The sequence below is a fragment of the Mustelus asterias genome, chromosome 17 (genome assembly GCF_964213995.1).
Source record: "Mustelus asterias chromosome 17, sMusAst1.hap1.1, whole genome shotgun sequence".
NCBI lineage: Eukaryota > Metazoa > Chordata > Chondrichthyes > Carcharhiniformes > Triakidae > Mustelus > Mustelus asterias.
Window position 1 is genome coordinate 5,668,977 of NC_135817.1, and position 23,930 is coordinate 5,692,906.

At 43.0% G+C, this 23,930-nt stretch overlaps 1 protein-coding gene across 3 annotated transcripts in view; it reads right to left on the reverse strand.

Moving 5' to 3' along the window:
• The window catches only part of fndc3a (fibronectin type III domain containing 3A), a 202,931-nt gene that overhangs the window by 113,081 nt on the left and 65,920 nt on the right, over positions 1-23,930 (reverse strand). For 2 of the 3 annotated variants that reach the window (XM_078232183.1, XM_078232186.1), the window contains exon 3: positions 17,090-17,165. In XM_078232183.1, coding sequence (XP_078088309.1) covers positions 17,090-17,165 — 76 coding nt within the window. Of the gene's footprint in view, positions 1-12,380; positions 12,483-17,089; positions 17,166-23,930 lie in introns of those variants that run through there. The other variant, XM_078232188.1, reaches the window with a different exon arrangement.

The following is a 23,930-nucleotide window of genomic DNA, read 5'->3' on the forward strand; positions in this document are numbered from 1 at the left end:
TGTCATAAGCACACTTTGTCTTCGCTATCTTAATTTCTACCTCCTTTGTCATCTGGGTTTGTTTGCCCTGCTTTTCCATTTTGAGGGAATATACCTTTACCATGCCTGAACCGTCTCTACTTTAAAAGGTGACCCATTGTTCAGCTACCATTTTTCCTACCAACCTTTGGTTCCAATTTGTTTTCAGATCTGTTCTTACTCCATCGAAGATGGTTTTCCCCCAGCGAATTATTCTTACTCTGGATTGTTCATTTTCCTTTTCTACAGTCAGCTTAAACTTTATGATACAATCGCTGTCCCCCAAATGCTCTCCCACTGACATGATCTACTTGGTCCACCTCGTTCCCAAAAAATGGGCCCTTGTAGTGCCTCTTTTCTGATTGAACTGAGCTCATACTGGTATGGAGAATTCTGCTGAACACACTCTAGGAACTCTTCTGTCTCTTTGTGCTTTACATTAAGTCTATAGTAGTTAGCACTGGAGATAAAACGGCACAGCCTCAACAATGGATAAATGTGTGTATAAAACTCAACTGAGGGTTGACAAGAACAGTAAGGCTGAGCATCACCTGATTCAGTGGGCAGCTGCAGGATCAAATCATTGCTAAAGAATAAATCCACAAGATGGCCCAAAGTGTTTCATGTACAATAAATTACTTGCATATAGCCATTGTTTTGGAGGCAAACATAACAATTAAGTTGTACTTAAGATGATGTCTCAAAAAATAATGATTCACCAACTCTTTGAAACACTATCTCAGAAGGCGGTGAAAATGGGATCATTGAATATTTTTAAGGCAGGGGTAAATAGATTCTTATTAGGCAAGGAATTCAGACGTTGTTGGGGGTAGATGGGAATGTGGAACTCTAAACACAAACAGATCAGCAATGGCTTTATTGAATGGCGGAGGAGGCACAAGGGGCCAAATGGACTACTTCTGTTCCTATTTCTCATTTTGCTTTCCTAAAGGACATTAGTGAACCAGATGGGTTATGATAATCGACGATATTTAATTGGTCACCATTACTGAAATATCTTTTCAATTCCAGACTTCTTCATTCAGATTCCACCAGCTGCCATAGAAATCAAATCGAATGGGATTTGAACCCACGTCTCCAGAGGATTAACCTGAACATCTAGAACACTAATCCAGTGATGTTAACACTATACCACCATTTCTCCACAGACCCAAGCCTATCTTACAACTTCCAATTTTTAAACCTGTGTTGTGATATTCTGATTCTTCATTTCAGCGCACAATTTATCTTTAACTTTGTCAATTCACTTAAATTTGAAAATTTTAATTAGTGCTCTTCAGTATCACTTAGTTTCCAAGAAAACAAAGCTAGTTTCTTTAACCTTCCCTCACAAAAGATATTGACATCCACGAGCATCCTTTTGGCCACCCCTGTACCCTCTCTCAGTCATGAGATCCTTCACATCAGCAATGGCTTGGAATTGTCCAGATCAATTAAACAGAACTTGCCTCTCCTAAAGTCATACCAGTTTTCCTTTAAGGTAATGCTTTTCTAAGTGTTCAATGGTAATACTCACCTGAGTTACAAGTTGTGGGGTTTCAACTTCAACTCCTGGGCACCAGCACATAATTTAAGCTGACATTGTACTGCAGTTATTGAGGTTGTGCTGAACTGTTGGAGGCACCATCTTCTGGATGAGGCACTAAACTGAGGCTCCATACAAGTGGATGTAACAATCCTATGAGACTATTCAAAAAGGAGCAGGAGAATTCCCCTCATGTCCTGGTCAATATTTAGCTCTTAAGCAACACCATTAAAAACAAATTTACTGGTTGTTTATTTTATTGCAGATGATGGGATCTTGCTATGTGCATTTTGATTTCCCTATTTGCTAAGTGAAAATGACTCTTCTTCAGAAATGATTAACTGACTGAAGAACTTTGTGCTATTATGAGGACGTAAAAAGTACTATATTAATGCTTGCTTTCAGCCACTAGATTTCAAACTGAAGGATTTTCCTACGGCAGTTGTAAAACTTACCTACAGGTCTATAGTTTTCAGGTATGTCTCTTGGGCCCTTTTTAAAATATGTTTAATGTTAGTCATTTTTCAAACTGCAAGAAATTCTCTTGAATTTAATGAACTTCATTCATTTTGTTCCATACTTTAAGATTTATTATGAAACAAATTTTGATCAAGTTCTCTGTCTATTTTAATACTATGAATTCAACTTAATCTTAGCTTAGGGTAAAGTCCATTGGCCTGGATGAGTCAGTCAATACTACCATGGCAACTGCTTCTGAAAATGTTGAAGTATCTCTGGTTTCTGTCAGAGCTAAGAGAATGCTGATCAATGTTCTAAGCCACAGGGTGGAACTATTACAGCTGTATGCTTTAAAAACATATTTTGTGTTCATTTAGTACTTAATAAAGGTCATCAGAAAATCTTGGAAACACTCGAGGAGGAGGAGGGGGGGGCAATTTTCTTTGCTCAGGAACTGCAGTTTTGAGGAATTTTGTGTCAGGAGCCTTTGGTCCTGCTTTTTATTCAAGACAACTACTGTTAAAGATTGTCCCAAATCCAAGGTGCTTACTTTAAACATTTGGATGAAAAACCACCCAAGTATTGACAGTGGTTTTGTTGTGCCAGTCACTCACTCAATATTAGCGTTGGGTCACCATTTGGCCAAATGAAATTAAGTTTGTGACCAGCACTCATAGAAATCAATCATAGAAACCCTACAGTGCAGAAAGAGGCCATTTGGCCTATCGAGCCTGCACTGACCACAATCCCATCCAGGCCCTACCCCAATATCCCTACATATTTTACCTGCTAATCCCTCTAACCTACGCATCTCAGGACACTAAGGGGCAATTTTAGCATGGCCAATTAACCTAACCCACACATCTTTGGACTGTGGGAGGAAACCGGAGCACCCGGAGGAAACCCACGCAGACACGAGGAGAATGTGCAAACTCCACACAGACAGTGACCCGAGCCGGGAATCGAACCCAGGTCGCTGGAGCTGTGAAGCAGCAGTGCTAACCATTGTGCTACCGTGCCGCCCACTGAAAGAGGTAGAGTGGGGATAGTAGAATAGATGGTAGGATACCATGGTATCAGTTATCCTGGTACCGGGATGATGGAATAGATAGTATGATAGAATGAAAACACACAAGAATGCTTTGCCTCAATGTAATTTTCAATTTGACCTTGTTAGGGTTCTGGACCAGAGCCCTAAGTTACATTAGGACGCCAGACTATACCAACAACAATCTTTCTATCTTGGCATAAATGTGAGGATAGGATGCTTCGCTCAGTGAATTATTCCACTGTCAAATTAGGAATCTTTTTTTAATCGTAAAATGGACTTTATTTAATAACACAGTTTAAATATAACTCTAACAAATGAAGCAACTTAACTATTAACAGTGCTAGTGAGAGTAGGAATAGGAGGATTAGGCAGATGAATGCCTGGCTTGAGAGCTGGTGCAGGGGGCAGGGATTTAGATTTTTGGATCATTGGGATCTTTTCTGGGGAAGGGCTGATCTGTTCAAGAGGGACGGGTCACATTTGAACTGGAGGGGGACTAACATCCTGGCGGGAAGATTTGCTAGAGCCACTCGGGAGAGTTTAAACTAGTTTGGCAGGGGGGTGGGATCCAAAGCAATAGGGAGACAGAAGAGAAGTTTGAGGACAACATGGAAGTTAAAGAGAGCACATTAATTAGTAAAGGCAGTGTCAGTAATCCTAGTACCAGACAGATCAGACAGAAGCAAGACAGAGAGCAAGGGAAGTCCAGAATAAACTGCATTTATTTCAATGCAAGAGGCCTGACGGGCAAGGCAGGTGAATTCAGGGCTTTGATGGGTATGTGGGACTGGGATATTATAGCAATTACTGAAATATGGCTAAGGGAGGGACAGGACTGGCAGCTTAATGTTCCAGGGTACAGATGCTATAGGAAAGATAGAACAGGAGGTAAGAGAGGAGACCTCTATGACTATGACGTCTTGTTGAAGTTGTACAAGACATTGGTAAGGTCACACTTGGAATAATATGTGCAGTTCTGGTCACCCTATTATAGAAAGGATATTATTAAACTAGAAAGAGTGCAGAAAAGATTTACTGGGATGCTACCGGGACTTGATGGATTGAGTTATAAGGAGGGGCTGAATAGACTGGGACTTTTTTGTCTGGCGTGTATGCCCCTCATTATTTTATAGACCTTATAGAGGTCTATAAAATAATGAGGGACATAGACAAGGTAGATAGTCAATATCTTTTCCCAAAGGTAGGGGAGTCTAAAACTAGAGGGCATAGGTTTAAGGGGAGAGGGGAGAGATACAAAAGTGTCCAGAGGGGCAATTTTTTCCACACAGAGGGTGAGAGTGTCTGGAACAAGCTGCCAGAGGTAGTAGTAGAGGCGGGTACAATTTTATCTTTTAAAAAGCATTTAGAGTTACATGGGTACGATGGGTATAGAGGGATATGGGCCAAATGTGGGCAATTGGGATTAGTTTAGGGTTTTTTTTAAAAAAAGGGCAGCATGGACAAGTTGGGCCGAAGGGCCTGTTTCCATGCTGTAAACCTCTATGAGTCTATAACAGTTGAACAATATTTTAAAAATAAAAAGAAACAACCTTAATTTCTAAGTTATGTCTGTTTCAATTCCAAATGAGCAACATTCCTCTCTCAGATTCAAAGGCCACTTTAAATACAGTTAACCATAAAGATGCTTGCTATAAATGTAGGCAGTCGGGAAAGCTTTCAGAGAGAGAAAGAGAAAATGAGTTTCAGCACCTTGCAGAAACCCTGTCTTCAAGCAATTCCTAGCCAGAAATGAAAAGTTATTTTTCTGCTACAGACCTAGCTCCTCCCATTAACCATATTATCACATGACCCTGCATACCTAAATCCACCTTCCATTCCTTTAATCAAAGCCCCTGGGGAAATCTCCATCTATAAACAAGAATCCACTAGCTCTATCCAAAGATCCTTAGACAGCACCTTCCAAATCCATGACCACTTCCATCCAGAAGGACAAGAGATGCAGATACATGAGAACACCACCAACTGCAACTTTCCCTCCAAGCCACTCAAAATCCTGACTTGGAAATATATATCGCCGTTCTTTCCCAGTCACTGGGTCAAAACCCTGGAATTTCCTACCTTATGGCATTGTGGGTCAACCCACAGCACATGGACTGCAGCGTTTCAAGAAGGCAGCTCACCACCACCTTCAAGGGCAAGTAGGGATGGGCAATAAATGCTGGCCGGTCAGTGACGCCCATGTCCCACGAATAACAAAAAAGTAAATACTCATGGCTAAAATGAATTATCCTGCTCTTCCAGCATCTGAGCTAAATGTTTTTCAGACACACCAACTGCCTGCAGAATAGAGCTGAATCCATAAACAGGCCCCTTAAACATAAAACAAATATGTATCTATAAGCAGTAGCACACTAGCATTATAACTTGAAGTTGGAGATATCTTCCCTGACAGGCCAGCACCATCTTTGCACTTGGAACTAATCTTAGACATCATTAATAGAGGGTGAAGCCTTCTATTGAATAAAACTTTGTCATGTTTGAAGAATATTCACACTCCAGGGAACTATAAACCAATGAGTCTTATGTCAGTGATTGAGAAACTATTGGAGAAAACTTTGAAGGAAAGAATCTATCTCCACTTGGAGAGGCAAGGTTTGACCTGGGATAATCAGCATGGCTTTATCAAAGGGAGGCCTAACAAATTTGACAAACTTTTGAGGAGGTGACTGTGGTGAACCATCGTTGGTTCCCACTAGATAGTACTGAGCCAGGGTCTGGCCAGTACTACAAGTATGTATATATGTTGCTGTTGGGGTTAGGGATGGGTTGTTCTACTTGTTGCTGTTGGGGTTAGGGTTGGGCTGTTACACCTTGTATTATAGTTATTGTGGTACATCCCAGTTGGGCTCCGCCTCCTGGGAGAGGTATAAAGGTCTCTGCTCTGTCTGGGACCCCTCAGTCTGGGATCGTGTATATAATTAGTAGCTGCATTGTTACAGCAAATAAAAGCCTTTATTTCCTGAGCATCTCAAGCCTCGTGTGTGATAACGCGCATCGATTTTATTTGCTGTAAATAAACTCTCGTCGGGAAAAAACGATATAGAGAGTATGGAGCAGATACTGAACCCTGAACGCCTTACACTGGATCCACGTGCGGCGGGCGCCTCTAACACCTTCGACCACTGGTTGAAGTGTTTCGAAGACTACCTGGCAGCCTCCGCAGCAGTCGCCACAGATGATGACAGACTCCGGTCCTCCATGCGAGGGTAAGCGACACCGTCTACCTCGCGATCCGTGCGGCCACCGACTACACAAAGGCCCTCGAGCTTCTTAAGAAGCGTTATATTAAACCGCCCAACGAAATGCACGCTCGTTACCTCTTAGCCACTCAACGACGGCAGTCCGGCGAAACGACGGAAGAATACACGAACGAGCTCCTACAGCTAGCCAGGGGCTGTAACTGCAAAGCAGTGTCAGCAGATCAGAATATGAACGACCTCGCTCGAGATGCGTTTGTGGCGGGAGTCGGATCATCTTACATCCGACTCAGACTACTGGAGAGAGGTAATCTTGACCTCACCCAGGCAATAGAACTAGCGGATATGTTGGAGACGGCCTCCAAAAGCCTAGTATTGTATCCTGAAGACCACGTGGAGACAACGTGGCAGGAGCAGTCGCTGATCCCTCCTCGTCCCTCGCGTTCGAAAAGCTGCGTGATGGCGTGCTCACACTCGGGCCAGACGACGGCAGCAGCCCCGGGTGGCCCGCGGTGTTACTTCTGTGGGGGAGCGAAGCATACTCGGCAACGGTGTCCCGCTAAAGCTGTGTTGTGCTCCGCCTGCGGTAAGAAGGGGCACTATTCGAAAGTGTGCCGATCGAAATCTGCGTCTCGGAACAGCAGTGCGGCCAGCGATTCCTCGGAGCCCGGTTCTTCGTCGCGGCATCGTCGAGGGTTTCGTCCGCGTGCGAGGCCAGGACGACGCCATTACGGTCGACGGAGTCGGAGAGGTGTGGCCACCAGGGGTCGCTGAGTTTGGCGCCATCACCCACGTGCGACCTATGGGAGCGGCCATGTTGGTCGGCACCGACCGCAAACGACCAGCAGGGGTCATCCTCGTCAATCTCAGCCGCCTGCAGTGGCGCTCATGAACCAACGGTGGCGTCGATCATCCTGGACCAGGCCAAGCCTCATAGACTTGACAAGTCTATGATGGACATTCAGGTAAACGACCACTTGATTTATTGTCTGTTTGACAGCGGGAGCACTGAGAGTTTTATCCACCCAGACGCTGTGAAGCGGTGTGGACTCCGGATTCAACCTGTCAAACAGACAATTTCTATGGAATCAAGGTCCCGGTCTGTCACCGTGCTAGGGAGTTGCGTGGTAACTTTAACGGTACAAGGCACAGTTTACGAGCGTTTCAAGCTCCTGGTGTTGCCGCACCTTTGCGCGCCAATACTTCTCGGACTAAACTTCATGGTCCACTTGAGGAGTGTAACCCTACAGTACGGTGGGCCACTCCCTTCGCTTTCAGTGGGAGAACAGCAGCCTCCAAATTGCCCAACGCGCCCCGCCTGTAGCCTCTCGACGCTGAAGATTACCACACCCTCCCTGTTCCAGAATCTTGTGCCAGGCTGCAAGCCCATTGCGACTAAGAGTAGGCGTTACAGCGCTGAGGATCGGATCTTCATTCGATCTGAAGTTCAGCGGCTCCTCAAGGAAAGGATCATACAACCTAGCGCTAGTCCGTGGAGAGCGCAGGTCGTGGTGGTCAAGAGTGGGAACAAACCCCGGATGGTCATTGACTATAGTCAGACCATTAATCGATACACGCAGCTGGATGCGTATCCCCTCCCGCGCATATCTGACATGGTCAATCAGATTGCGCAGTACCGGGTGTTCTCCACCATAGACCTCAAGTCTGCCTACCACCAACTCCCCATTCGCCCAGAGGACCGACAATACACAGCTTTTGAGGCGGATGGTCGCTTGTATCACTTTCTCAGGGTTCCCTTTGGTGTCACCAATGGGGTCTCGGTCTTCCAGCGTGCTATGCACCGAATGGTGGACCAGAACGGGCTGCGGGCTACCTTCCCGTACCTGGATAACGTCACCATCTGCGGCCATGACCAGCAGGACCACGACACAATTCTCCTGAATTTCCTACGCACTGCATCTGATTTTGCCCTGGCCGCCACACTTAACCAGGCGGGCAGGCCCGTCGCTTTTTTTTCCCGTACCCTCCAAGGCCCCGAAATTCGGCATTCAGCGGTGGAAAAGGAGGCCCAGGCCATTTTGGAGGCCGTCAGGCACTGGCGCCATTACTTGGCGGGAAAACGGTTCACCCTGATCACGGACCAGCGGTCCGTGGCGTTCATGTTTAATAACACGCTGAGGGGCAAGATCAAGAACGACAAGATCTTGCGGTGGAGAATTGAACTCTCCACCTATAACTATGACATCATGTATCGTCCAGGGAAACTCAATGAGCCCTCGGATGCCCTCTCGCGTGGAACATGCGCCAGTATACAGGAGGACCGTTTGCAGGCTCTCCATAATGACCTATGCCATCCTGGGGTCACTCGGCTCTACCACTTTATAAAAGCCCGCAATCTGCCCTACTCGGTGGAGGATGTCAGGTCCATAACAAGAAGCTGTCGGGTATGCGCGGAATGCAAACCGCACTTTTACCGACCTGACCGGGCACAATTCGTCAAGGCCACTCGTCCCTTCGAAAGACTGAGTGTCGATTTTAAGGGCCCCCTTCCCTCAACAGATCGGAATGTGTACTTCCTCAACATCATTGACGAGTACTCGAGATTCCCTTTTGTTATTCCCTGCTCTGATACATCCACTGCCACGGTTATCAAGGCATTCCGTGATCTTTTTACCCTGTTCGGGTACCCCAGCTACATTCACAGCGACAGGGGCTCGTCGTTCATGAGCGATGACTTGAGGCAATACCTGCTCTCATACGGGATTGCCTCTAGTAGAACCACGAGCTACAACCCTAGGGGTAACGGACAGGTGGAACGTGAGAATGCTACAGTCTGGAAGGCTGTCTTACCGGCGTTGAAGTCAAAAAGCCTTCCAGTCTCCCGTTGGCAAGAGGTGCTCCCTGATGCGCTCCATTCCATACGCTCACTCCTGTGTACGGCAACCAACGCTACTCACCATGAGAGGCTGTTTTCATTCCTTCGGAAGTCTTCCTCTGGGACCTCATTACCGTCTTGGTTGACGTACTCAGGACCTGTCCTCCTGCGGCGACATGCAAGGGCCCGCAAGTCCTACCCGTTGGTCGAACAGGTCCATCTCCTCCACGCCAACCCTCAGTATGCCTATGTGGCATACCCTGACGGGCGAGAGGACACGGTCTCGATCCGAGACCTGGTGCCAGCAGGGGACGTAGAAACCCCTGTCGCTCCCATACCCCCTGTTACAAACCCCATAACTCTTGTTTCCCCTCCGGACACGGCGCGGGCAGCATCGGGACCATTACTTAACCCTTTTACTCCCGTGTACAGCTTGCCTGAGTCCAGAGGATGGTCGCCACTTCAGGGCGTGTCGGAACTCCATGGATTACCATCACCTCAGGGTCAACCGGTCCGTGAGACTGTGGAGGAACAGTTGGACATCGCCTTGGGGAGAACGCCACCGCGAGTGCCTACTCCGGTGTCATCGCCGGTATTGAGGAGGTCACAACGACGGTGCGGTCCCCCTGACCGTCTGAACTTATAGACTGATGACAAATTATTCTGTTTTTTTGTACCCCGCCGGCCTTTGTCTTCAAAGGAGGGGTGAATGTGGTGAACCATCATTGGTTCCCACTAGATAGTACTGAGCCAGGGTCTGGCCAGTACTACAAGTATGTATATATGTTGCTGTTGGGGTTAGGGATGGGTTGTTCTACTTGTTGCTGTTGGGGTTAGGGTTGGGCTGTTACACCTTGTATTATAGTTATTGTGGTACATCCCAGTCGGGCTCCGCCTCCTGGGAGAGGTATAAAGGTCTCTGCTCTGTCTGGGACCCCTCAGTCTGGGATCGTGTATATAATTAGTAGCTGCATTGTTACAGCAAATAAAAGCCTTTATTTCCTGAGCATCTCAAGCCTCGTGTGTGATAACGCGCATCAGTGACCAAGTGTGTAGATGAGGGTAATGCAGTTGATGTAGTCCAAATGGATTTCAGCAAACCTTTGATAATGTCTCACATGGGAGACTTATAAAAAAGGCAAATGCACATGGGATACAGGATAATTTGAAAAGTGAGAGGTAATACACTTTGGAAGGAGTAATTTGCCAAGGAAGTATTCAATGAATAGCATGACCCTAAGAGGAATAAAGGGATCTTGATGTGTTAGTCTATAGATCTTTGAAGGTGGAAGGGAATGTAAGTGGGGTGGCGAAAATTGCCTTCATCAATTGAGGCATAGATTACAAAAGCAGGGAGGTCATGGTGGAGTTATATAACACTTTGATGAGGCAACGGTTGGAGTATTGCATGCAGTTCTGGTCGCCACATTATAGGAAGGGTGTGATTACATTGGAGGTGGCACAGAGGAGATTCACCAGGATGTTGCCTGGGATGGAACATTTAAGAAGAGGTCGGATGGACTTGTGTTGCTTTTGTTGAAACAGAGAAGAAAGATACAAGGACGACCTGATCAAGGTGTACAAGATTATGAGGGGCATGGACAGGGTGGATGGGGGAGCAGCTATTCCCCTTACTTAAAGGGTCAGTCACAAGGGGACACGAGTTCAAGGTAAAGGGCAGAAGGTTGGGGGGGGGGGGGGGGGGGGGGGATGCAAAGAAAAACATTTTACCCAGAGGGTGATGACGGCCTGAAATGTGCTGCCTGGGAGGGTGGTGGAAGCAGGTTGCCTCACATCCCTTAAAAAAGTACCTGGATGAGCACTTGGCACGTCATAACATTCAAGGCTATAGGCCAAGTGCTCGAAAATGGGATTAGGTAGGTAGGTCAGATGTTTCTCACATATTGGTGCAGACTCAATGAGACCAAGGTCCTCTTCTGCATCCAAGAGAAAATGCTGGAAAATCTCAGCAGGTCTGGCAGCATCTGTAAGGAGAGAAAAGAGCTGACGTTTCAAGTCCACTCGCTCCTTTGTCAAAGCTCAAAGCTGCTGTTCATTTGGATTTGATGTTTATTGTAAAAGTGGGAGCCATCGTTGACCAGAGAAGGTTCTCACCCACCACCTCACCCAAGGCCTCATTGCAATAAGTATCTGCTAAGCAATCCAACGTGACTGCTCAATTTTTACTTCCTGAATGCACAGTACTTATTTTCAAATGAGTTTTAGGACAAAAATGTAATAAAGCCTGAAAGCAGGCACTTGCGTCACAATGTGTGGCTAAGCAGTTTCCATTGATTTCAATGCAGGCAGCACACAAACTTCATGCTACCTACTCATCACAATTGTTACATGGAGCTAGTGTTAAGCAGGCCACTGAGTAGCTTCACAAATGAGCAAAGGACGCAAAGCACCACTTAAAAGTAGCCTGCAATACCAACTGCTTAAGTGCTGGAAATATCTAGGGAAGAGTTTCCGAGCAAGAAGAACACTGACAAATGGCACAACAGAGCTGACAGCATGCTCCAAAGTTCTCCAACACAACATTGGAGGCCTTAGTGTAAGAGTCAGATGCTCCATCCACAGCGGACTGGTGATGTTCATGCAGGCAACGACTATGGTACATTCCATGCGTTGCCCATAAAGGTGTGCTTGGTAAATGGCACCCTGCACCCGGGCAAGCTTACTATCCTGGTGAGGCCGCTGTTTGCTCCACCTGCTTCTGTCTGGAAAGAGAGTGCAATATGTTCTTCTGTCTTTGCATAGAGTGTGCCAGTGACCTTTCTTATACAATAGTGGAGGGCAAACAAAGAGATACCAGAGATGTCGCCTGCTCCAGCCTGGGATTAATCCCATGTGAAGAAATTGATAGCTATGGTGATATCTATTGACAATGCCATCCTCACTATGTTCTGAGACAGGAGGTCAGCCTGCAAAAACTGGAAAATTCAGTGAGGACCTGAAATGCACACGGTTCCATACTACAGTCCAGGTCCCAGAGTTGCTGTTTAAAGCTTGTGTGGATTGGTTTCCTATTCAAAGTCCTCTCCCTCTTCAAACAGTTTATCCTCTTCTATATTGTCTCTGCTAACTCTCCGTTATGCTGCAAACCAAGAATAGAAACTACAACACCCATGACTGGGAGTAACTGAGCAGAACCCTAGAAATGAGAACCAAGGTTGTCTTCATAAGCCATACCACGCCCTGTAGACCTCATCAATTAAATAGCTGTACAAGCCAAACACTTCTACTTACTTAGCAACAAGTGGCAGAAATCAGTCAACAACTTATCTTAAAGTACTTGATGATTCCTTTAAATAGCACTGATGGAGAGTCCATCCTGTTACTGAATGTATGCTTGGCTGTGCAAGGTTAAGAGAGGGCATTAGCTGCAGCATTTAGTTTGAACATGACAGTGCTGGAGTCAAACCAGTGTCACACACTGGATGATGTCACAATCTCCCTACTTTGCATTCTTCCAGCGCAGCCCCAGTGCCAAGCTAACTGTCCACCCAAAATGGCACACGCAGCATTGAAAATATGAGTACAGCTGCAGCAGCAACAAATAAGTGCAGCGATTAGACAGTAATACAAACAGCCTGCTTCAAATATCTGCACTGGAACTCCGAGTTACTTACAGTTCATCCTTTCCCTAAAAGTTTGCAAGTCCCCACCCACTCCCACTTTTTTTAGTCCCACTCCTATTCCTCTTTTTTTTTCCCTCTCCACTCTGTCTCTCATGATCCCTTTTTCCATCTCTTTCCCCTCTCAATTCCCAATTCTACCACCTTAGTCTATTAATTCTATCACACTCTAAAATCCAGCTTTACCTGAATACTGCCTTCCTGTGCAATACCATGTGTGACTGAATAGAGTTCACATAGTCTGTTCCCATATCATTGCATTAAAATCTACCTAACCATCCCTTAGCCTATGGACTTAAATGATTCAAATCTTTATGAATATTGCGAATCTGTCTTAAAAACCTCTAAAGCATAATGTAAGCTGCAAATTTCATGTTATGCCACATTCATGGTCAGCTTTTTCGTCTTCAAAAAGTGCATCCTACAACCAAATTGAGTTGCAATCAAATCAGCTTGTCATTTATTTCTCATTTATTCCATGAACTTTAGCCTTCTCTAAAATGTAGTGAATTGATTAAAAGCTTTCTGAAATCATTATATCTGCTAACCTTTTCAAAGAATTCCCACATCCAACAGCTTTTTAAACAGTGCTAACCACTCGATAACTTGTGTGTTTTTGGAAGATCAATAACATTCTAAAAGTATGCTCAAATACTTCACATGACAGATGTCAGTCTAATTGTTATCTCCTGATACATGTCTCACTGCTTTTTTGAATATCAGGATAACATGTCATATCTTTTGTTACAACCAGGTGAGAAGGGGCGAACTGGCACTCCTCTATTCAACCTCCTCAGTTGGTCACAACAGAAGTTTAATTTTCTTTTTCATGACGATATTTCTTTTTCAAATCAGAATATATTTAACTATTTAAGTTGAGAGTAACAAGGAGCCAATCAAACAAGGTTTTATTGAGTCTTTGAAAAAGCAAATTTATTAACCACTAAACTCTACAAAAATAATAAAATTCAACGTCAAGCATTCAGCCATCATTTATTCACTTGGGTCCACCTGTACACAGGTATCAGAAATAAGGAGTTAGAATCCAATGAAAAATGGTAAAAAAAATATACAGTTGTGTCCCTCGTTTGTCCTTGAGGTGTAGATTCTAAACGCTGCGCTGATTTGGGTTAGCTAGTTTATTGCAGTCAGTTATAGATGATGTAATCATCGAGATCTCTGGCTTTCTGGTAGAGTTGCTTCTTGAACCTGGTAACACATTAATTCCAAAAGAGGGGGAGAGAAAGCAGTTGTCAGCCTGTTTCCTCTGCTAGAGACTTTCTTGACACTGTAGCACTTGCAATCTCTCTCCAGTCGGTCAGCCTTGCCTTGAAATACTTCATGCACTTTGTTTCCAAGAGGTTTTGGGTGTGTCTGTCTGTGGCAGCCATTGTTTCAGTATTCAACACTTTGAATGCTTAATGTTTCTTCTGTAGACAATAACAAGTTTTGTTGGGTGCCGTGTGGATTATAGGAAATGTCTTTTACTTCAAATTCCCCTGAGACTGTTTCGTTGCTTACCTTCAACTTGGAATGTGGCCAAGCATTTTTAAGTAGCTTGCTCGGTGTCAGTTCAAGTTGCAAAATTTCCAGTCAGTTGCAAGTTGAAAAATATTTTCAAAAGTAATGGGGTATAGCCTCGTGACACCATCCTCAAATATAATCTCGTATTTATGAAGCTTTTGTAAGTGTTCATCACCCGAATTACTTCATTTCATTGACAATTTGAGTGCTTATGTTATGTGGCCCAGGAGCCCTATAAACATTTCATTGCTTATTTTTGTACATTGTTATGGTTCAGGTTAGAAACTTCAAAGTGTTTTATGAAGCCTGCCTGAATCGTAAGTTTTGCATCTTGAATTTGGCTAGGATAAGCATGAAATGCTTCACTTCAGCTGTGATTCAAATGATCCAGTAGGGAGCTTTTATAAAACAAAGTTTATTTAAGAATATAGGTAACATGTATAGTAAGAAAATTAGCAAAACCTTTTAACAATTACAAACAATAAAACAGAAAGAAAACAACCACAATCATGTATCAACCCGTAATTGAACATTAAAGCTATTCCAACAAGCCAAAACCTTTCATAGACAAAACCCTTTTCATAAGCTTAATATAGCTTGGATTAAAATCTAACTTGACTAGAATTGAGTCTTTTCAAAGCCTGCACTTTCCTTCAGGAAGGCAAAATGTTGCCTTGAGATAATCAGCAGAATTTCCAAATAGAGCAAGGAGACAAAGACAGAGACTTCAGCTTCTGTTTTGCCTGATCCCCCTGCCAAAACTAAAAACCTAAACTGCAGTCTCAGAACTCTCAAAACTGAAACCTTAAAGTCACTGGAAAGAAAAAACTGTCCAAAAAACACAGGACCTTTTCTCCTGACAATGCAGCATCATAAAGCTAATCCCAGAGTAAACATAAACAACTCTCCTTTAAGCTATTGAAGTAGCAATAAAAGGACTCAACGTAGTCAACAATAATGACATCACTGAAGCTGTAAGCTAAGTAACCACTGAAACTGAGAGAGCTGCAAAAATCATGATTTAAAAACCACCTTTCTTAAAGGTACACTAACATCACAACATCAGTAAACTCTATATCGGTCACATGTTTTGGGAAAAATTAAGAAATGGACTTAATCCACAGATATCTTTGTGAAGATTGATGGGAAGAATTATTCCAACATTGTTCTATTTCTTCATAATATTTAGACTAACCTTTTCCTAAGACCACCTACACAATACTTAATATTCGCATCTCCTGGAAAGAATCTGGAAAAACCATGGTCCATAACTTCTGAGTTCTAAAATGTCACACCTGAGGGGGGTTGCGTACCCAAAGGATGCACTGGGGGACCTCTGACCGGAAGTCACCAAGCAAGGATTTAATGGCAAATGCCTGGGAAGTTCAAACTTCCGCTAGGCAATTGTCCTGCAATGGAAACCATCCAAAACTATGATATAAATCGCAAACTTTAAATGGATCCAACGGTCTTACAGTGATAGTTAACCAGAAAAAGTTAGAAGAGTAAATGGCACTTCTAGCATCTGGTTAACAATAGTACTGGAACCTCTTTAATTCTCTACTTAAATATAATTTTTAGAACATTTTCTGCTTAGCCTTTAAATTGCTTTCACTTTTTTATTCAGGCACTTCTATGTTCAAACCCTGTCTTTGTTCAGACACTTTGTGTATCTTTTATTCCTCATAATAAGAGGAATAAATTTATTCTCATAGCCCTGATCTATGGATATATATCTAAAACCCAGTCTTAAAGATGTCACTCTTCCATCTGCATACTTGCAACCTGAGTCTAGGTACAAATATATTTCTTGCAAATGACAGTATATCACCTTCAAATTAACTGAACTGAAAGGATCAACTTTATTCAAGAGTTCCTTACAATAATGGTACTATGGACTGATACAAAACCCAAATACTTAATTTGTTTTATTATGCATTTGATCCACACCTGGGCAACTCAGAATTTAACCTGGTGTTGTGAGACTTCTTACCCAACTCAGAAGGGACAGGATATCAGATAAAGCATTGTCTGAAAGAGAGCTCAATTTCTGCGAAAAGTTGATTTGTGAAGTTCTGCTACTGGTATTCTATCCAAACCTTTTGAAACACAGAATTCTGATCTGTAACTGTAACAGTTCTCATGGTCTCAGACTGTTCCAGTTTGTTGCACTGAACGAATTGAACCCGGCACCGGCTTCCCTATCAGGTGGAGAAGATCTGCGTGCGCCACTGCCCCGGAGAGGAACACAGCACCGGCTGGTTTGTCAATCGAGCAGTTTGCGAGAGGGTCATAATTATGAAGGTCTGCTCAACATCCAGCAATTCTTGTGATGTTCTTCTAACATAACCTTGTAGGGAACTGGCCAAACCATATTTCTCCATATTTATAAGGCACTCTGTGTTGATTCCCCATTATATTAAGTTCATTGGTCTGCATGGTTTTGGACTATACTGTGTTAAAAGGCAGGGGCTAAAAAGGCCAGTTTGGCAAGCTGCAGAGAAAATTCACCATTGAGCAAATAAACACCTTGCAGACACTGGTATACATTGACAACTATGAAGAGCAAGAGTTGTTAAGAAAACTCAAAGCAATAATTTATTCCAATGGAAGAGTGTCTCACAGAACACTCCGAACCATTTATGTACGATGATTCAGTGCATTTTCTGAGCAATTTACACAATGTTCTTCCCTTTACCAAAGACATTTTGAGAGAGACTTAGCTGCTGCACTCCATTAGAAGCTTCAGATACATACTGGACTACCAAACATTGACAACTTATTGCAGTAGCTCACCTGTAATGCACTGAAGCTGCCCATCCTCTCTTCTTATGGTAAACGTCTCACCTGGATTGACTTGAACCAAAATAACCTGTGATTACATAAATTAAAAATATGCATTTTAACTTTACATTTTTAAATTTTGAATTACATAGAAATAACAATGGAATACAAGAAAAACACCCCACATTTAGTCAGATCCTTAAAACAGCAAAATTTCTCAAATTACTTCTATATTCAGCTTGGTTCCATATTGTAGTATGAACCTTAAAATGATTAAAAACCTCTTTTTGTTCTTTCATTTTAATTTCAAATATTTAGGTAATCCAAGAAGCTCTAAGCTTTGGATGTCATTTATTTTCCCCCTCATGGAAATGTATCTACTCTGTACACAGCCCATCTTCTCTTTGAAGGCTTCCAATTGTTCAATTGCTGTTTTGTCTCCCAATTTTTGATTGCAATCCGCCCGAGCCAGATCCATTTCCAACTCACTGAAGTTAACCCAGTTAAGTAATTTTACACTTAATTGTACCTTTGCCCTATTCCAAAATTACTTAAACCTGATGATTTCATCACTTTCTCAAATACAATTCCACTGCAACTTGCTCCAGTTACCCCCTGCAAATTTCCAAAAAATTAGATCCAGCACCACTAACTTTCTCACTGAACTGGAAACACACTTAATAAAGTTCTCTTGTACACATTTCAGAAATTAATTTCCCTTTTTGTCCTTTAGTTGATTACTATCCTAGTCTAAATTGAGATATTGAAGCTGCCCCGTGTGAATGCTCAAGAGCTCTTGCATTCTTCTGTAATTTACCTGCAAAATCTAGTGCTCCAGCTCCTTTTTTCTCTGGCGGAGAGAATAATGAATCACAAACTTAAAATTAGAGCCAAGCCATTTGGGACTGAAAGCATGAAGCACTTCTCACAAAGATAGTGGAAATATCTTCCCTCCCTCCCCACCACCCATCCCTCTAAAGCTAGTGAGCCAATTAAAATTAAAATCAACAAGCTTTGATTAGGTAAGGATTGAATAGTGGAACAGTCCTAAGTGGCAGAATGGCCTACTGCTGTTCTAATGATGTCTTATTATTGTGCCTTTAATATTGAAGTACATGCTATTTTGTGCTAAACTATCACAGCAATAACTGTTGTTCAAACTCTGCCTAAAAAACAGAAACAAAATATATTTGACATTTAATTATGCCTACCAAGACGAAGGTTCTATTTTCACCTCAGCCACAACAATGATAAGTCACCCAGGAAATACAGATGGTATCTGGTCATTTGATGCACATTAAGTATATGCTTATGCGGTTGATCCAACTGTTGCAAAATAAAGCCTTCAGGATCAGGCCTCATACAAACCGACTAACTAAACACAGAGCTAAATGCAACCATGGCTCACAGTTCCAATCCAGGACTTGCACACAGAACTCGATCAAGATTGATCCTCCAGTGCAGTACTGAGGGACTCGCTGCATTGTCAATATTCCCTCTAATTTTTTCCATCCATGTTTGCAATGAATTTGGTTATGTGCACCAATATCAAGGTGATGTGTGCAAGAAGAAACAAAATACTATAGTGTACATATATATATATATTTTTTATAAAAGTTACCATTGGCATGGAAGAAGAAAATATCATCCCAGCCACTGATAAGGCGACATGCTAGACCACAAATTACCAGCTTTACTGAATTCAATTTTAAATTTTCCACGGTGGCATTTGAATTCACAACCTCTAGGTTCAGAACCACAACTACATGCTACCAAACATGAGGAAGGTATTTGTTAGTATTTATATTGTAGCTTGTATTTTTGTCACTTGACAAAAGAGACGTTGAATTGGTGGAGTGGTTCAAAGTGAGGCAGGACCATTTCTTCCAAGTTGACACCTGGGCAGGACCTTACCATTGGAAAGATGCAGCATGGATTCATAAAGGGCAGCTCATGTTTGACTAACCTGGTGGAATTCTTTGAGAACATTACATGCGCAGTGGGCAATGGCACTGAAAGTCTGCAAAGGGATATAGATAGTCTAAGTGAGTGGGCAAGGGTCTGGCAGATGGAGTACAATGTTGGTAAATGTAAATGGTAAAACAATTGCAGCACGCTGCTGTGCAGAGGGACCTGGGTGTCCTTGTGCATGAATAACAAAGTTGATTTGCAGGTGCAGCAGGTAATTAAGAAGGCAAATGGAATTTTGTCCTTCATTGCTAGAGGGATGGAGTTTAAAAATAGCGAGGTTATGTTGCAGCTGTATAAGGTGCTGGTGAGGCCACACCTAGAGTACTGTATACAGTTTTGGCCTTACTTGAGAAAGGATATACTGGCACTGGAGGGGGTGCAGAGGAGATTCTTTAGGTTGATTCCGGAGTTGAGAGGGTTGGCTTTTGAGGAGAGACTGGGAATACTCATTGGAATTCAGAAGAATGAGGAGAGATCGTATAGAAACATATAAGATTATGAAGGGAATAGATAAGATAGAAGCAGCGAAGTTATTTCCACTGGCAGGCAAAACTAGAACTAGGGGGCATGACATCAAAATAACAGGGAGCAGATTTAGGACCGAGTTGAGGAGGAACTTCTTCACACAAAGGGTTGTGAATCTGTGGAATTCCCTGCCCATTAAAGCAGTTGAGGCTACCTCATTGAATGTTTTTAAGGCAAGGATAGATAAATTTTTGAAAGGAATTAAGGTTTAGGGTGAGCGGGTGGGTAAGTGGAGCTGAGTCCACAAAAAGATCAGCTATGATCTTATTGAATGGTGGAGCAGGCGCGAAGAGCCAAATGGTTTACTCCTGCTCCTAGTTCTTATGTTCGACAAGTTCAAAATAGAAAAAGCTGAGGAGGCTTGCCTTATGAATTAATAGAAAATATGGAAAAGGCAACTGCTTTTTTAATTTACTTTAAACTGCTTTGAATAGTGAAGAAGGTAATTTATTCACATCAAATATAGTCAGAGGTATAGTGCCTTTGTGAATTTGGAGAGGTTGGCGCTTGAGAACTGGAGGGCGAAGGTCAGAGAGACACAAGGCAAAATTTAATGCCCTTCCTTGTTGCAAGCTTGGTGGCAGGTGGCATTTAATCAGGTAAGAGGGCCTTCCCATCCCACTGCCAGCTGAGGTCCTTAAGTGAGCAACTGATGCCCACTAAGGCCTTATCCTTCACTGCTGGTATTAACCTAGCAGCAGGTGGGGTCTCACCATGCAGGGAGCACAACAAGAAAACCCGAGTGGGGTTGATTATCAGGTTCCTCCTTCAAAGGCACTAAATGCCTGATTGAGGGACCTGGCATCAGGAAAGGGGTGCTCTGCCCTTGCTGTTGACTCCCCCATTCACTCCCTCCCTGCAACCTCCACCCTATCATCACCCTTAACATTCAATAGCATTACCATTGCTGTAGCCCTCACCATCAATATGGGGTCACACAGAAGAACTAATTGCAACTGTAGCTCATGGTTCCAATCCAGGACTTGCACACAACTCGATCAAGATTGATCCTCCAGTGCAGTACTGAGGGAGGGCTGCACTGTCAGAGGCAATGTCCCCTCTAATTTTTTCCATCCATGTTTGCAATGAATTTGGTTATGTTATACTATTGGCCAGACAGAGTACAACCAGCTGTATGAATACTGTGGCTACAAAAGAATGTAAGAAGTTTAACAACACCAGGTTAAAGTCCAACAGGTTTATTTGGTAGCAAAAGCCACACAAGCTTTCGGAGCTGCAAGCCCCTTCTTCAGGTGAGTGGGAATTCTGTTCACAAACAGAGCATATAAAGACACAACCTCAATTTACATGAATAATGGTTGGAATGAGGTTGTGTCTTTATATGCTCTGTTTGTGAACAGAATTCCCACTCACCTGAAGAAGGGGCTTGCAGCTCCGAAAGCTTGTGTGGCTTTTGCTACCAAATAAACCTGTTGGACTTTAACCTGGTGTTGTTAAACTTCTTACTGTGTTTACCCCAGTCCAACGCTGGCATCTCCACATCATGGCTACAAAAGAATGTCAGGGGCTAGAATTTCTGCGGTAACGTACCTCCTGACTCTACAAAACGTGTCCATTATCTACAAGGCATGGTCAGGAATGTGATCTATTTGCCTGGGTGACTGCAGCTACAACACCACCCAAGAAACTCAACACCATCCAGGACAAAGCCATCCCTTTGACTGACACCCCTCCACCACTGACACATAATGGTAGCAGTGTGTTTTACATACAATATATAATATATATAATAATGACCTCCTTCTGCACAGTAGGGATTCTATGGCCTCTATAAGACACACTGCAGCAATTCACCAATACGCCTTCAACAGAACCTTCCAACCTGCGACATCGACCACATTGAAAGACCAGGGCTGCAGGTGCATGAGAACAAAATCACCTTCAAGTTCCCCTCCCAACAAAACACCATTCTCACTTGGAACTGCACTGCCATTCCTTCTTCGTCACGGGATCAAAATCACAGAAATCCCTTCCCAGCAGAATTGTGGGTGTACCTCCACTTGGACTGCAGCAGTTCAAGGAGGTAGCTCACCACCATCTTCTCATGGGCAATTAGGGACGGGCAATAATTGCCAGCCTAGCCAGTGATGCCCAAACCCAGGAAAGAATTTTTAAAATCTATAAAAGTACAATCAAATACTTTCAACAACCTCGTTAAAAGGCAAAAGTGCTGAAAGAGTAAATCAGATCCATTTCGCAATATTTAATTGTGTGAGTCACCAGACCAGGGGCAAAGATAATTTTTAGCTCAGAATCAGGTCAATGCCAGGAGCCACCATTTGTGCTTTACAAGCTCCGAAAGAGCGGAGCATTTCAGAGGAGCCAGAACGTGATACAAGCCAAGCAGTGTGGTAGTGGGAAAGCCACGAGTTGGGGCTCTCCTAAAAGCTGGGATGTGGGACACTGGGGCAGGTGGAGTGAGAGAATCCAAGCCAGGTATGGAACAGGAATCCAAAACATAAGCAAAGAACAGGCAAATTGGTGAATATAATATTGCATCATGAATGAAGCCAGAAAGTTTGTTTTACCAGACTTGCAATGTAACTTACAATCCGCCTATGAATATTTGTGTTTTTGTTGCAGGGAGAATACGACATTTAATAAGCACAGTATTATTCATGTTCCAAGCCTTTACCTATTTCAAGGTGACGAGGTAAAATTAGCACAGAGGCTATAAAGCATGAGAGGTAGGTGAAGCCAGAGGATAAGACTCAGCTGCTGGTTTGCAGACTAATGTCAACATATTGCCTCAGTATTAAAGAATATTGGTAATGGTGATGATCTAGTATATAGAGAAGTTTGTCAGAGCTGTACAGCACAGTTACTGGCAACTGCACCCAACATGTGCCATCTCTTCTATTGTGGAATGTTTAAGAATCTACGGAAAAGGAAATCAAACGCTCACATCAGGGCACTGGCCAATCACAGAAGGGTGCCAGGCCTTCATACCAAATGCCTTTACATTCAGAAATGGTTTAACACTACTTTGTAGCTCCAACTGGAGAAACTACAAAAGAAGCACAGATAAGAAAGAGGCGATGCTGACATTCAAAGAAAGATATGCACAATACATATTCTGCAAAATGTTCTTTTTGGAATATCAAAATATAGATCTTTAAAGTCTCTAGATCTTTGCAGTTTATAGATAGATCCTTTCTATAATCATAGCCAGTTTGAACTTCATTTGTTTGAAATGTTCATAATTTTATTTCTAATCTGATACCTGCATAAATCCAAGATGAAATAACAGCCTGGCTGGGCTGCCCTCCGATTTACTTTTAGTTGCTTCACCTCTCGTTATAAATTAAAATCTTAGATTCTGAAAGAACAGTTCTAATTTCTCACTAACCTCATCTTTCCAGCTATGGAAATCTCCTGCAGACTGAGATCTAAGTAACTCAAAATGACAATTGAGATTTCATCACAGCCACTAAACGAAAGTGCATTTTGCAAATGCTGTGTCAATTTCTCCTGCTTGTTAAATACTTTAAAATACATAATTAATGATCATTGATGTCCACCAATATGGCACAGATGTGCAGTCCTGCTTGTTCAGCCACTAGCATTATAACATTGGACATTCTCTTCATCTCAGTGCAAACTAACCTATTAAGGTTCTGGTTCCATAATCATATTCATAGGAAATTGTTGAGATTTCAAAAGGGGAAGTACCTTTACAATTAAGAATGATCTTGGTATCGGCAGTTCTGATCATTTTGCAAAGAATGTTCCAGAGACTATATTTTCAAGAGATCACCTCAAAAAGCAAAGGATTCTTTCAGTCATCCCATAGTTAGTTACCAATTGTACTGCACTCTAACCTTTTAGGATTGTGTGAATCATTTTAGTACTAAATAAGTTGGTCAGTATTTTTTAACCCGTACAAAATCATCAACAATCATAAAATTTTCTATGTTCTTTTCAGTAATTGCCAGGCTTAACTATTCTATGAGCAGCACGGTGGCAGAGTGGTTAGCACTGCTGCCTCACAGCACCAGGAACCCGGAACCAATTCCGGCCATGGGTGACTGTGTGGAGTTTGCACGTTCTCCCCGTGTTTGCATGGGTTTCCTTGGGGTGTACCGTTTTCCTCCCATAGTCCAAAGATATGTAGGTTAGGTTGATTGGCCATGCTAAATTGGCCTTTGTGTCAGGGGGATTATCAGGATAAATTCGTGCGGCTGGGGGATAAGGCTTAGGTGGGATTGTCTTTGGTGCCGGTTCGATGGGCCGAATGGTCTCCTTCTGCACTGTAGAGATTTTATGAGTTTGCATCAGACCTGAAAAAAAAGGTAGATATGTGATAGGTTTTAAAAGAAAGTGCAGATAAAGGTAA